Source organism: Fistularia commersonii, chromosome 29, assembly GCF_037954325.1.
Source record: "Fistularia commersonii isolate RoL2024-O1a breed Wild chromosome 29, RoL_Fcom_v1.0, whole genome shotgun sequence".
NCBI classification, from domain to species: domain Eukaryota; kingdom Metazoa; phylum Chordata; class Actinopteri; order Syngnathiformes; family Fistulariidae; genus Fistularia; species Fistularia commersonii.
Window position 1 is genome coordinate 6,662,292 of NC_141312.1, and position 16,270 is coordinate 6,678,561.

At 45.6% G+C, this 16,270-nt stretch overlaps 1 protein-coding gene across 2 annotated transcripts; it reads right to left on the minus strand.

Moving 5' to 3' along the window:
• Window positions 1-1,087: 1,087 nt before the first annotated feature.
• Window positions 1,088-9,883, minus strand: adrb2b (adrenoceptor beta 2, surface b). 2 transcript variants are annotated; one of them, XM_086176670.1, is made up of 5 exons: window positions 9,820-9,883; window positions 8,412-9,054; window positions 4,636-4,804; window positions 4,222-4,513; window positions 1,088-4,116 (listed from the first exon to the last, which is right to left on the minus strand). In XM_086176670.1, exons 3-5 carry the CDS (start codon window positions 4,799-4,801, stop codon window positions 3,075-3,077), a joined length of 1,500 nt encoding a protein of 499 aa, XP_086032796.1. In that variant the 5' UTR covers window positions 4,802-4,804; window positions 8,412-9,054; window positions 9,820-9,883; the 3' UTR covers window positions 1,088-3,074. The 2 variants fall into 2 exon arrangements, with proteins under 2 accessions (XP_086032796.1, XP_086032797.1); XM_086176671.1 differs by lacking the exons at window positions 8,412-9,054; window positions 9,820-9,883 and having other exon boundaries at window positions 4,222-4,475; window positions 4,636-4,775.
• Between the last annotated feature and the right edge of the window lie 6,387 nt (window positions 9,884-16,270).

The window sequence follows — 16,270 nt, forward strand, 5'->3', positions numbered from 1 at the left end:
CTGCGCTGCTCTTTGGCAGGAGACGCTGGGTCAGCCTCAGTTCAGGTAGCAACACAAGCCCGCCATCTATAAACTCAGTGATCACAAGATACACTTGGCACATCGCTCTCTCTCTCACACACACACACACACACAGTTGGGTTTCCATCACCTCAAAAGACATTATATTAATCTCCATTCATTCATTTCCTGGAAACTCGCTCAGGCTGCTTCTTGCAAAAAGCTAACCCGACCTTTAAACAAATCTCCACACGATGTGCAATGTTTGTTTCTTTTTTTTCCCAAAGTGGAAGATAAGTCAACAGATGTAAGCATAGGCTACAACATGAAAATGCATCGTTTGTATGTTTCGTTTCACGTGTCTTGTGTTTCCGTCCTCTCACTCTGGCTTGTTGAACCATTTTTCACGCTCGCTTGTGTTCACCACATCCTTTTTCATCCGGGCATCTGCTCTCGCTTCCTTCCCGACACAGAGTTACGAGGTGTTGGAGAACAAAATATTGTAGAGATATATTGTCACACAATTGCGCACAACTGCACGCACACACACACACACACACACACGCCCCTGTGACGGACAGATGCACTTTAATCCCTGCACGTCAAAACAGCCAGACTCGGGGCCGTAGTGCATGGGAACAGAGGCGTTCCCCGCAGCAGCGCACATGCACGCTTTCCCTGTCTCTGTGCTTGTAAAAAAAAAAAGCAGATATGATATGGCAGACCAAGCATAAGTGTGCACACACGTGCACACATGACAATTATCACATATTAACAGGCTGGACAGGATGGGCAGAATATATAGGCGCGTATACAGAGTGTTCCAAGTGTGTGTGTGTGTGTGTGTGTGTGTGTGTGTGTGTGTGTGTGTGTGTGTGTGTGCGCGCTCGCACGCACGTGGTTGTTTGTGTGCAATAGTGCTGTATAGCTGATTGTATTTCTTCCGTGGCAGCTGATATTGCAGCCACTGTGACTGCCAGCACCTGTCACTGTTCTTCACGCTTCCCACACGCGCACACACACACACACACACACACACACACACACACACACACACAAATACACAGACCTAAAGCAAATACAGTTTCTATCGTCATACTTTTAGTCAACATCCCAAAATATCACATTATATAAATACAAAAACAACAGAGACAGTGTTGACATTGGTGTGGATATGATTGAGGTAGACATGATGACCCTCTCCTGTGCATGAAACACACTGTAGTGGCAAGGAATATTATTTTCATAAACGCAAAATGAAAAATCACACGTACGAGTGTTGGATCTTGGTGCCGCTTTCCGTGGTCGGATGCACGGCGCGTTTTTTTAACATTGACATTTGTTCTCGCAAAGAACCGCGTAAAATATGAAACCCATGCTTCGCGATGCGGCCAGTCACGTGGGAATGCATTCAGTGCTGAGCGATTCGGCCCCGATGACATCTGCAGTCCTCTGGTTACACGGAAACAGACAATACGAACAAAACAACAACTTTTTTTTTTTTTGTTATTTTTTGTTTTCTCACAAACATTAGTAAACCATCACACACGGCATAATAAATGGGGGATACATCTCGAGTCAGTAATATCACATGTGCGTCAAAGCGTGTGCAAGGGTGATATTTCCATGAGGGGACAGTGACCGAGCGACAACTTTTTTCCAATTTAAATCTCTCAAACAAGACTATATCGTGTCTTTTACAAGACTGGGATCAGGTAAGGGGAGGGGGGGAATTTGACATCCGAGCAAGACCAATAATGTAATCACGATTTCATATTTTTATCATCATTTTTATCAGTTTTGGACACCCCTAAAAACTAAAGACACTCCCTATAATTCTATATTCTACTATAATTCCAAGTCTGTAATAGCTCGTCAATGAAATAATAAGTAATGTTTCCATATACGAAACCAGTGAGGTTTAGCGAAGGCCGTCTGATGAACGGACGTTATTAAAGACTATTTGGTTGACTTTTATTGCTAATATTGTAGCTTTAAAATATCCCGCCGCTGTCCGAGGCCAGATTTGTGACATGCACGTTTCAAAATCAGTTTCTTCCAATCACTAAAAACAGGATCTTGTACTGTTCTGCTTAATTCATCTCCATTCCTCTGTTGTCCATCTTCCCATCAGTAGGGGTTGGGCAGGCCTGCCAGATACAAATGCATTCTCCGTGTTTTTCGGGGTTCTCGTGATAGTCTCCGAGTGCAAGGCAGGGGGGCTGGGGGCCGACAAAGTTGCCAAAATATACAGAAACTGATTGTTCCAGCTGGGAAATCGTTTGTAGGATTGTTTTCAGGGGGAAGGGGGAGGCCGGAGAGGGGGGATACACAATGCCGGGTGCTTCCCCGAAACCAGCTGCACAGATCCTGTTGCTTTTACGTTATGAATGAATTGTTAACATTGCAGGACTATAATAATCATACTATAAATATATATATTTTTGATTGTATGTCATCGCTTGAGACAAAAGCGATGACCCTTTTCGGATTATCACATTTTTTGGCTTCGTAATGGTGGCTCGAGTGTCGTCTCTCTTTTTTGACCCTTCTTCCAGATCTTTTTTTTAATTTCGGAATATTTGGAAAAAATATGAATTCGTCCTCCCAGAAACCCGTGTCACAGTTCAGCTATTGTAACAGCGTGTTTCGGAATGATCGGAATTCAATAGGACACCCTTTCTTGATATTTCATCGGTAATCCATCACTTATTACGCAGTATTATTATTTATTTCTGCAGCGATTATGTCATATGTTCTCAAAATGTGACTTTTTTTTTTAAATTCCCTAATCTTCATTAATGGCGGTCAGATTGCATTTCTTAATAATTAACCATGTGCAAAACATCAGGTTAGTATTTGTAAACTGTTCCCGTGGAACTGAAGCGACATAAATCCATTCATTGGCTCTGCGACCTTTTCGTACCCAAACTGTTTGCGTCGCCGTGTGGCAGAAACTCGGTTACGGCAAAGGTCGGGTTTAATTATCCAGGTACAACATCCATCTTGGATGGCATTCGCCGCGACTCGCCAGGATGTTTTTAAAGTGCTGCTTCACCCTCGACCGGACGGGGTCAGGCGAGAGAAGTCAGACTCTCCCTGAAGCTGGCGCTGGCCGAGCCGCCGGCGGCCCAGTTTGACAGCGAGCCCGGAGCGACCTCCAAGACGTGCTCGGAGCCGGGGCTGGGAGGGCGAGGGGTCAGCGAGCTGTCTTGACCGGACCTCTCCAGACTGTCGCTCCAACCCGAACTTGCCTGGACGTCGAACCCCTGAGCACCTCCCGGTTCTGAGCCTCCGTTGGACCTGCACGGGGGCTTGGTGTAAAAGTCCCTTTTTTTGCAACACGTCCGCCCTCTCCTCCTCCCGCAGCCTCCCCGACCGCCCCTTAGACACAGCAGCTCCTGGAAGGCGTGCCTGAAGTCGGGACTGCGGCAGTAAATGAGCGGGTTGAACGCCGAGTTGGAGTAACCCAGCCAGTTGAGGAGTCTGAAGAGCAGCGTGATGTGGCCCAGATCGATGAAAGCCATGAGGATGTTGAGGATGAAGAAAGGCAGCCAGCAAAGCGTGAAGGTCCCCATGATGATGCCCAGAGTTTTCACCGCCTTGTGCTCCTTGAGGGAGAACCTCAGACGCCTGGCGGCCGAGTGCTTTCCTTCGGCCCTCTCGGCCCTCGTCCCGCCCTCCGCCCCTCCTTCCCCCTCGGCCGGGTCCACGCTCCTCAGCATGTTCTCCCTGTCCTTCCCCGCCTCTTCCTCCGCCTCGGCGGCGGGTCTGAGTTTATTCACGGCGGGACTGCTCCGTGGATAAGCCAGCTGCGCCGTGCAATGTAAATTGTGAAGGTGCCGCTCCCTCCCTCTGATCTTCTCCAGCTGTTTCTGGGCTTCCTGGAACACCCGCGTGTAGAGGAAGATCATCACCACCAGGGGCAGGTAGAAGGACACGATGGACGAGGACACGGCGTACGCCGCGTTGGTGTTGAAGTCGCAGCAGTACTCGTTAGCCAGGCAGCGAAGCGCGTCCTCGTCATGGGACACCCACAGCTTCAAGTGGATGGGGAGGAAGGAGATGAGCGAGGCAACCGCCCAAACCCCGAGGATCACGGCGAAGGCCCGGCCCCTGTCGTGCGTTGACACACAGAATCTCAATGAAACGGCGTGATCAGGTGTTCTTCTGCCCCCGCCCACCCCCGCGGACAAAAAAAAAAAATTGCCTCTGCCGTACCTTGTGAGGAGGGTCGGGTAGCGGAGTGGCGACGTGATGGCGAGGTAGCGGTCCATCGCGATCACGCACAGCGTTTCGATGCTGGCCGTGACGCACAGCACATCGGTGGACGTCCAGAACTCACACATGAAGTTTCCGAACTGCCAGGCTCCCAGCAGGATGTAGCTGCAGCCGAAGGGAACGACGGCTACGCCCATGATGAGGTCGGCGACGGCCAGCGAGGCGATGAAGAGGTTGGTGACCGTCTGGAGCCGCTGAAAGCGTAGAATGGCTGTTATCACCAGCACATTACCTGGACAGAAGAAGAAGAGTGTACTCTCTCTTTTTTTTTTTTTTAATATTCACCCATTGTCTTGGGAAACTGTGTTGGAATCGTCCGTCGGAATTTCGGGCGATGGCCGTTGTGTAACTTACCGAAAACTATGGCCAAAACCAGGATGGCCATAGCGGCTCCGAGCAGAACGATCTCGGCGTCGCTGTATTCCGCGGGTTTCGCGGGCCAGTCGGAGTCCATGGAGGCGTTGGCGTGCCGCGACTGGTTGGCCAGGGCCGCCGCTGCCGCGGCGTTCGCAGGCTCCATAATCTGCGGTCATAAAGAATACTTTGCGGTCGGGCTTGTGCAGGATCAACGTAGGCGGGCGGGAGGGGGTTTGGCCTGATTGCGCTGGGATTATCACGCGTCTGTGGAGTTTAAACGCGCCTGCTGCGGTTGTTTGCTTGTCGGTGTGCGCTCCTATTTTTCGCAATTAGCTCGGCTCGGGCTTCTGTTGGCAGAGCCGAGGCACGTTTACGCAAGAAGGCCTGCGGGGAAACACCCGAGGGGTTGATTGCGGTTCGGATTCAGGGTCCCGCGGCTTGTCAGAGACGGTTTGGAATGCGAGCAGATCAAACAGAAAACCGATGATCTCTGGTTGGTTTGGAAAAAGTACAGTTTTTCATTCATTCATTCTGGCCGGAGCCTATCCCAGCTGTCTTTAGGCAAGAGGCGGCGTTCACCCTGGAACCGGTCGTCGGTCGATCCCAGGGTCACATATGGAGACATACAACCATTCACTCTTTCATTGGCACCTCATACAGAGGCAAAGAACCATTCACTCCTTCATTTACATGTCACGCAAAGACAACCATTAACTCTGTCATTCACGCATCATATAGATATACAAGTATTCACTCTTTTATTTGTACATCATACAGAGACATGCAACTATTCATGCCTTCATTCCACCGCCATTCATTCAGTTACACATCATATAGAGACATATGATACTATGCTCATGTAGAGATACAATCATTCACTCATTCATTTAAGAATAAGAATAACTTTATTTATCCCGAGGGAAATTGTTGTGCCAGATTTTCAAGTAAAACATAACAATAATAAATAATAGTAGGAAATTGTATAAACAGTAAAAAAAAAGGGGGGGAGGAGAATAAGAAATTCAAATAAAATTATAAAGTGTCAAGTCAAGGCTATAAAGTGTTTTAAGGTCTTAAGTACAAAGATTTTGAGATTCCCTGCGTCTGAAGGAAGAGGAATTAAAAATAATTAAAAGAATTAATCATAAGAGAGACCCATTCACTCTGTCATTTAGAGTCTAGGTAATATGGGGTCTCTCCCAGGCATGCAAGCTACTTAAGCTACTTGGACATAAAATGCCCAAGTCAAAATGATCTACCTACTATAAAAATGCAAAACATATGTTTATTTATAAATATATTTAGAATTCTTTATTTGTAGAATATATGTTAGTGTACCTTGCAAAACTGCATGAACCCACATTGCACAACACTACTCTGTATTTATTGTCATTACCTTATTCTAATGCCTTGCAGTGAATGATGTGTATTCCGGACAGTAGCCACTGATTGCCACACTTCCAAATGATCATCAATCATGGTCGAACGGTATTTGGAATTAATGATCTTAATGTGGGAACAGGCTGACTCACATAAATAAGCGGAACAGTCCGAAAATGCCGCTCCACGTTTCCCTTCTTCAGTATAGCGATGGGAGACTGGCAGATGAGGCAAAGTTTGAAAATGACATTGTAAATAAAAAAAAAAGTCCTCCTCCCACTCCCAATGGTAGCGGTACATTTGGTGTCTTACTTGGTCCAGCTCCCCCTCTCATTTTAATACCCTTTTTTAAGTTTAAAAGAAATAAAGTGGAGGTAACTAGGTAACTCCTTAGCTTGCGAGTGTTTTGCAACACTTATCGCCTTTGTATAGAAAGGTCAAACGTCAGGCTGGCTGCCCTTTACGTCAATTAAGTGACAAATTTCATATTGGGGATGGATGATACCAATTTTTTTTAATACCATGCGATCGACCCACACTACCTTTGCAATTGACCGGTTGATCGCGATTGACGTATTGACCACCCCTTGCTCTGGGGTCTCAACTGTTTTTGGACAGACAGACCTCCTTGCTGTGAGACAAAGGCTCTGCACCGCCTTGCGCTAACTCTAAAATTTGATCGCGATTTTGTCGTTTACTCAAACTAAACCACTTACGGGCCTCGGGTCTGTTTTCAGAGCAAAGAAAACATCAACAGTTATTTCCCTTTCCTCTCCCTTTTTTAACCAAACAGAAGCCGCGCTCGCGGCGATAGAGCCAATTGCATAAAGCGGCAAATGAGGAAGGGCGGTTCCCACGCAGAGGGGTTTGCATGTTCTCCACACCCAACCGGTCCAGTTGAGTCAGTGTGTGTGACAGAGATTTACACTTTGTTGTACATTTATGATGCCCGTTGGATTTTTCTTTAACTTATTAATTCTATAAATGTGATAATTGTGCGTGTTTTGGAAAACGACGTGAGCCAAACACGTCCGTGTTGATGAATCCATTTGGACATTCCCTGGCCAGCAGAGCGAAAACACTATCTATCAGAGATAAGAGCTAATGATGCAGGACACCTGCCAAGCCCTGTTTGGTCTGCCGAATGAACATCTTGACAGACAGCTGATGGCACTAAACGGTCAGCCGCACTCAGGGTGAGCAAACCGGACTATTTGCTGTTTTTTCTTTTATTCACTTAAAGTTAAAAGACGCGCAAAGTCGACCTGATAAGCCCCCCATCACCGACCGACGGCAACGGGGTTGCAGGACTTGTATGTCTAAGCATTGCGTCGGATGGAGGCCGACGACAGGTGTAAAGAGGTTCATTGATTCACGCGTGTTTACCCACGTCTCCTTCTTCGGTGAGTAAGCGAAGTTTTTGGGGCCGCGTTTCAAAAACTGCGTCACCCGCGACTTAATAAATCCGTGTTAGTCGACTGTCAGTCACCGCTACTGCGGTTGATGGCCCGCTTGCGTTATTTGTTATTATTCTCAAAATGTCCCCACGCATCAGCACATTCGTACGGGCCGGTGCCAAAGGGATGATGGATCTGGTGGAAAGTTTAACTGCAGAAAAATCAATGTTGTATGACTGATGCACACCAGGCCGAGGAGGCCGGAGACGTGATTCGGTTCCAGCGGCGCTTTTGCAAATGTCTCATTGCGGTCAGTCATCGAGCACCGACACGCTTTTTACTTCGACGACGCTGTAATTACTGCTTTTCAGCGTTTGCTTCCCCTTATTGATTGGATCAATACTCCAGCAGAGCTACCTTTGGAGGGAGAGCGAAATAGCCCCCCCGGCCCTCAGCCCCCGCTTCCGGCCCCATAAGCTGTTTAAACACACATAAAGTAGGGGCTCCAGCAGCTCACCAGTGGCCGCCAATCAGGCACAAAAGATTTGCAAGGATGTAAACGTCCCAATATTTAGGCAGATGGAGTCGGGAGATAGCGATCGGTCCGGAGGGCTCTCGGGTCAACACGATGGCACGCGCGCAAACTCTCCGGCGCACAAGTTCATGTGCGTGCGGGGAAAAAAAAAAAAAAAACACAAAACACCCGGCCAGGGAGGAATAAACCGATGGCGCTGTGGAAAGAGATGATATCTCTCTTGAGAGCAGCCACTTTAAAAAAAAAGAAAGTAGGAGAAGCTGTTGAGCCGTAGATTCTATCAGTCCAGATTAAATAAGTCGGTTAATGATTAATGTGAGTCGACGAATTTAGGATTAAGCTGATATCAAGCAAAAGCGGGGGTGAAATACAGCTGGTTGTTATAGGTCAAAGTTCAATTGCATGTTGTAATGTGTGCAACGTGAATACATGTGTCAAGGAGCACCTTTGAGAAGACCTACCTACAGGTTCTGCTCCGAGCTGCACAGTCCAGGGTTCTGATAATCCACAGCCTTGTGAATCCACAACACAAAGTATCATTATACTGCGTTGGTCAGCAGCCCCTCGGTGTGTCGGCTCTCCTGCATGACACACACACACACACAGGCGTACACACCCACACACACACTTGCTCTCGCTCCCTTTCCTTTTTGACACCCATGTATAAACACACTCTCGCAGCCCTCGACCACACTTGCCCCTTTGAAGCGGCTGAGTCTGTAGCCCTTTTTATACACACCAGCTCGGTGACATCACGCCAGACAGTAGCCAATCAGAGGGCAGGGAATGGGATTTTAGCATATGATGCATGTCTGCTCTGCAGCAACCAGACGACAAAGAAGGGATTGTTTTTCTTAATGCAAAGATTCTTAAACTTTTTTTTTCTTTTTTTTTTCTATTTTGGGGTGGCTGTAGTGTAAGTGCACATTAATAACTAAAGTCACATTTCCCACACTTTCAGTGGCAGGTTCGACCGCTTAAAATAACACCATCCATCACGGGGAGGAAGTGGGCCCGTGCGTTTTTCTGGCTCCGCTTCAGCTTGCAAAAATCAAAATGTTCAATGCAGTAAACGGTGTTTGAGCGGGAGCATCGGCCGCCGAGCTGAACAAACAAGCAAACAAACGAAAAAAAAAATAGAAACATCTTATTTCTCATAACAGTAAGTTTTGCAACCTAACATGCGCCTCACATGGCAACTGATTAATATGGAGCCGTCACGAACATATTCCTGACTTCTGGAGAATAAAATAGAAAAAAAAAAACATATCCAGATATAATATCCAGAACGATAATCATCCACATAACTTTATATATACATATATATATTTGTGTCATATGTATATTTGAGTGTGTGTGTGTGTGTGTGTCTGTCCATCAACAGTCCAGCAACTTTTATATCAACTTCAAAACTAACTCATATATTTATAATTTAGTTACACACACACACACTCACACACTCACACACACACACACACACACACACACACACATACACATATATATATATAACACTAATATATGATATATATATAACAAATTTCAAATTCATGATTTAGTTTTGAAGTTGATATGAAAGTTGTTGGACTGGCTGTGGAATGAACAAACATAAGATTCTGATTTGATATCTATTTCATATATATATTCAGAATATAAGATTTTATCTGCTTGAGTGTGTCAAAGGATGTGGCCTCGTATTGGAATCGGATGAATTTATTCATGACCAAAAAAAAAAGATATTATACTATTGGATGTAAAGTGCCTCCATGCCTGTTAAATAGCAAAATCCCTATTTCATCAGAGCGTCCTTGAATTTTCCTTGAAATGTCAGAGGGAAACAAACAGACAGACTAGAAAGGACATACTCACGGGTTTGTCTTTAATCGGTCTTTATGTCCCGGAAAAACACGCCAGACATTTCTCCATATCCGCCCCTCGGAGCTAAAGACGAAACGCGTCGCGAGGAGTCGACCCTCCGAGCCCCGGCAGCTCTACAGATACACCCGAGTCGGCGGGGCACGAACGGATGAATGGCAACGCCCTTAAAGAAGAGAGCGGAGGCTAAAAAGACAACTTGGGGGTGGGGGGGGGACAGGGCTAACCGGTTGCTGTTGCTTGTCCCCCCCCATCCCCCCCGTGAGAACTGCTTCATCAGCTGATGGCTGACGGCAGGTTTCCGAGTGGGCCGCTGCACATACCTTCAGCAGCAGGTGACGGCCCTCACCTCCCCCCAGGGCTTTGAATTGAAAGAGAAAATATCACCCACTGTACATAACAGTGGGGGGTGGGGATGTGTGTGTGTGTGTGTGTGTGTGTGTGTGTGGGGGGGTCTGACCCGTCTACTTTTCCGTCTACTCATAGCCAACGCTACATCGCTGTTGACCAGATGTAAATAAGCAAAAAAAAAGAGACGGAAAGGGACGGAGAGCCCATCGGGCCACGATTGGATTGGAGAAGTTAAGTTGGAGATCATAAGCGACCCCCGTCGATCGTTCCCATCGACAGCCCCCCAGAGACGAATGTACCCCCCCCCCCCCCCCAGTATCGATCTTCGAGGAGAGGAACTACCGTTTTCGGAGCATCTGAGAGAGCACGGTGACCAACACGATGCGAAAAAAAAACCCGGATGGTCAGAATCAATACAAATAACTTTAACAGATGAAGTCAGATTCAATTATACAGGTCCTATAAATTGAAGGCAGTGAAACTGTCTTCTGCAACCAGTGTCCTGACATCCTGGAGAATCCTTCAAAAGCTATGCCTTTTGTAGTATTTCGACGGACCTCATTGGAATAAGCCTAAATAGGCAATAGCACTTACAAGGCCGGAGGTGACCGTTGTCTGACCCCGGACCTTTGAGCACCGGCAGTTCATCACGGTCGAGCCGGAAAAAAGTCACACCCGCGATCTATGGGGGGAGATGTCACATGACTGAAGCGCTCATCATCCCGATGTGCACACAGAGCGTGTGCGCTTCGCTTTTAGCATACAGCGTGCGTTCACTCCGGTGGGTCAGATGGTACCAAAGCTAACCTACAAGACTCATATTCACGCGGCTCGATCAATACTCCTCTGTTCCAAAACGACGTATCGGATCCGACTCGATGCTCCCGAACAAACGCAACTCTATGTTCGGATCATTAGAGAAAGCGAACGGGGGGGGATTTTACAAACACGGCGGATTAGCGGAGAGTAGCTCCTGTCATCCATGTGACGATCATCAGTTTTTCTGCCCTTGTCGCTGGTACTGTCTGACCCAGGTCTCTTATTAAGAAAGAATGCAGATATAATCGGCGTTTTAATCTAATAATCCAAGAAAAATTCTGTTTATTTTTCAGAATGGACCTGGAAACACGTGAACGGTAACATCGTCCGCCCCTCTCTTACACCTTTTCTATGCCTAAGTTACCTTGAAGGACCTTTAAGGGTAACATCTATGTGGCTAAGAAAATCGATTACATCACGCGCAACAAATCTCGGATGTCTTCTTTCATTTGTGGTCTTCATGCCGGCGGAGCAGTGCTGTTCACACACCAGAACGTGCACGGAGGCGTGCACGATGACAAACACCGCTAGAATTGCAAGAGACGGCGGCATATTTACTTACTGAGACACAGATTTGGATTTTTTTCCCTTGTGTTTTGAATCACCGTTTTTGTGTGTGTGTGTGTGTGTGTGTGTGTCGAGCGACCCGATTCAGAGGCCTATCTGCGAAACTTAAAACTAAACTGCATAATCAAATTCAAATGTCTGCGCAGATTATCGGCCAAACCGTGGCACAATCTGTGCACGCTCAGCTTTTCCAGTGAGCGTCACTCAGAGCTCTCCTCCCATCTTCGCCCCGTACGGGATTCAGAGTTGCGGAGACGCTGCAACTGTTTTATACATCAGTCTGTCCTCGTGCTCAGACCGAATCAGTGTTCGGCCATTTTTTATTTTTTTTAATGTATGTGTGAGTGTGTGTGTTCTTGTCCTGTATGTGAAGCATCATACATGTGATCATTCTGTCTTCATCTGTGAGTGATATTCACCTTCCTTTTTTTTTAATGCAATTTGCAATAATTCATTGCAATTTTCTCCTTCTATCTTTTTATTGTTCGTGTGGCTTCCGCATTCAAAACGTGACTTCCTTTTGGGGGGGGAGGAAGCCTGAGGCGGCCCTTCAGCGTCACCGTATCCGCCTGTCTGTCTCAACCCGGCACATTCCTCTCCCTACGTCTTCCTTTCTCTGTACCATCACTCCAGACCCCCCTAACACACACACACACACACGCACACCAACACACACTCCTCCCCCCTGTCTTTCTATTTCATCTGGACACTCTGCACCGGTTTTCATCATCATCATCATCAACTTCTGGGCTCTGACTGTACAGCGACTTTTTGTGGGTGAATGTTGTCGAGTGTTTTTGTTTATCTTTTTATCTTTTTAAATCTCACGGAGATTCCATCGATTCGTTCGCGTCACTTTCGAACAAGTCGCTGATGTTTGGGAATCATCTGAACACTCAATTCGTTCCCTATCGATATCATTTAGCCTTCCATGGAGCCATTCCCAGCTGTCATCGGTCGAGAGGCGAGGTTCGCCCTGGGCCGGCCGCCATTCACTCTCCTCCCGTTCAAATGTAATATAGAGAAATACTATCGTTCATTCATTCACACGTCATATAGAAAAATACACCATTCTCTCTCTTTTATACATAGTAAAGAAGCATTCAATCGTTAATGTGTCATATTGAGACAGAAAAACATTCCCTCATCCATTCACACATCATACAGAGATATTCAACCATTCACTCTCTTACTCCATCACATAATCATTCATTCACATGCCATATGCATACGTTGACTCTTTCATTCACACATCATTAAGAGACATTTCGCTATTCACCCTCTTGCTCATTCACACAAGCGTGCAGACATGCAACCATTCACTCTCCTCTCATTCAAATGCCATATAGAGAAATTATATCATTCATTCATTCATTCACACTGCTAAAGAGACATATGCTGTTCACCCTTTTATTCACTTTATATAGAAACATACTTTTACTCATTCATTCATACATCATATAGAGACATTTAATCATTCACCCTCTCACTCATTCACATGCCATATCACTCATTCCTTCATGCATCATATAAGACATTTAACTAGTCACCCGCTCATCCATTGAAACATCATAAGGAGACATACAGCCATTCATAAATAATATAGAGACATTCAATCATTCACCCTGTCACTCATTCACATGTCATACAGACATACAACATTCACTCTCTCATTCATAGACAGTATAAACACATACAACCATTCACTCTTCTCTCATTCAAATGTCATATCAAGAAAGCATTCATTCATTCATTCATTCATTCGCACGTCATATGGAGACATACTCTGTTCTTTCACTCATTCATTCACGCATATTTAGACGTACATTGAGAAAACACTCTGAGAGAGTGGAGAGAAGGAAAAAAAAAGTTGAGTTCCAGTTTAGATCTCCATCTCCTCCTGGTGTCTTCATCCAGCCAGCGTGAGAAGGTTTCTTGAGTGACAGGTTGTTAAAGGCCCCCCCCCCCCCACAAGCAGCCATGAGCTTTTTTTAGCTCTTTTTGTTTATTCATATGAGTTTTCATCACCCAAAAGTTACACAACAACTCCAACCGCAGTTACCACATTTCTCCTTATCCAACGCAATTTGTCACCCAGTGAGCTTGAATCACGCTCGCGCTGAAAAAAATGCATCTCGATGTAAGAACAAAAACGAAGTGTCTGATTTTTAAAGTTCAAGGCAAACATGCCGGCGGTCTGTTTATGCGACGACCCGTCGTCGCTCCCCGCAACCAGCCCTGCACGTGATGATCATCGTAACGGGCGTGAGATCACGCACAAGAGTTCCCGCCGTCTGCATTTTCCACTTATTATATCTTCCTCCGGATAAACAAAGCGTTTCCTTTTTTTTTTGTCTCTTCCTCCAACCAACCAGCATTTCATTAAAGGGACTTACGGGTCTGCGACTTTAAAATCGGACACATATGGGCCGAGTTAAGCGCTGACCACCTTCCCTTGTTTTTAAACCTCGCAGGAGTCCAGCAGCGTGGATGGGAGGGCCGTGCCTCCGTTACGAGAATAATCCGATCAAAATTGATTTTTCATCGGGTGTATTACAACGGTATTACAGAGTTATATCAATGCCGACGGCGGCTCTCACGCCCACCTGGCCGGAGTGCCGTTGAGCAACAAACACACATCCGCGATGGTTTCAATGCAGAGGATTCCTTTCCCCGCAAAATCCGCTGTGTGAGTGGAACCGAATCCGATAAACGGCATTTCTTCTTTTTTTTTTCTTAACGGTAAACAGCTACGGAGGACACGCGGCATCTGAGAAAATTGTTAATTCGAACGGGTGCTCTTGATTCATCGGCCGCCGCAGCGGCGTTTACAACATGGAAAACTAGATCTTGGACGGCGAGGAGTATTTTTTTCCGAGCTGGAAATAGAAGCGCAGACGTCACGAGCACAATGGAACCGATTAGTTTTATTGAGCGGCCGCAGACAGGGGATCAAACAGAAACGGAAAAATGCAGTTTTGATTGAGATGGCTGTTGCAAAAATCCGACCCCGGTCGAGGTTTGAGCGTTTGATTCATGTAATAATAATATCATAAGCCTGTAATAACAGTAGAGTGACATTAATTCAGCTTCTTGTCTCGGCTTCCCTTTTATATTTTTGCCAAGGCGCGTATTATTAGTTAGCACTCCTCCCTCACAGCGTGAAGTTCCTGCTTCAATATCCACCGTGGAAGGTGGGGGGGGGGCTTTCCTTCACGGATTCTCTGGGTTCTCCGTCTTCTTCCCACAAAAACAGGGTTCATCCTGGACTCTAAATCATCCCCTAAATGGGAATGTCAGTGAAAGTCAGTGCGTCACAACAGGTGGCCCTGTGATTGACAGGTGACTGACCTGCAGACAGGTGTGTGCATGGGGAAATGGCTACAGGTCCTATTATTTTGCATTTTTTCAGTGAATGTCCAAAGGAAAGCTGAGACAGAAGGTACTAACGGAAGGATTTTCCTTTATCTTGTTTTATCTTAAGGACAGCTCACAATATTCATTCATTCAACATCCATAGCACTTATTCTGCACGCAAAGTTGCGTCGGTGGTCTCAAACTGGACCAGTCGCTAGTCAATCACAAGGCCGCATAAAGAGACGTTCGTCCTTTTACCTTCTCATTCACAAGTCACTGCTCAAAAAAAATAAGGGAAAACAAAAATACTACATCCTGGATCTGAATGAATGAAATATTGTTATTAAATACTTTGTTCTTTACATAGTTGGATGTGCTGACAACAAAATCACACAAAAATTATCAACGGAAATCAAATGTATTAACCCATGGATGTCTGGATTTGAAGTCACGCTCAAAATGAAAGTGGAAAAACACACTACAGGCTGATCCAATATTGATGCAACGTCCCTAAAACAGTGGCTCGTTTGACTTCGAAGAAAGTGTGAAAGTATTCCCTTTATTTTTTGAGCATTATCCATTCAACCATTCATTCTCACATTCATATCATTTCAACACACAGGACTCTCTCAGAAAATTAGAATATTGTGATAAAGTTCTTTATCATCTTTAATGCAATTCAAAAACCAAAAATTACTTTCTCATGATATTCTAATATTTCGAGATCGGATTTGTGAGTTTTCTCAAGATGTAAGCCATAATCAGCAATATTAAAATAATAAAAGGCTTGCAGTATTTCCGTTGATTTGTAATGAATCCGGAATGTATGACATTTTTGTTTTTGTAATTGCATTACAGAAGATAAAGAATTTTATCACAATATTCTAATTTTCAGAGACAGTCCAGTATATGTACTGACATTTGCAACCCTCTTATTCACGCATCTGGGAAACTTGGGGTCTCCGATGAACCTCTAGCATATTTTTGGACTGCGGGAGGAAACCGAAGAAACCGAAGGAAAAGCCAGGCAAGTGCATCCAGCACGGATCCCTGAGGAACGCCATCATTTCTCTTATATTATCTTTCTTGTCTTCATGTCTTGATTTTAAGTGAGAAGGTCTTCTATCAGATGATAAAGAAGATAAAGCCTGTACTTTTATCTCCCCTTTTTTTTCTTTGCGTCTGTTTTCTTTCTATCATCATTCAAACCTCCCCTCTGCCCCTTCCATCGTCACGCTCCATTTTTTCTCAATTTCACCGCGTCCTCCGCTTTTCATTTCCCGCCGCCGTCCTCCATCTTTGTCACCCGTTGTCCAAAGACACGAGTTCAGCGCCGTCGCCTTTGCCCCGT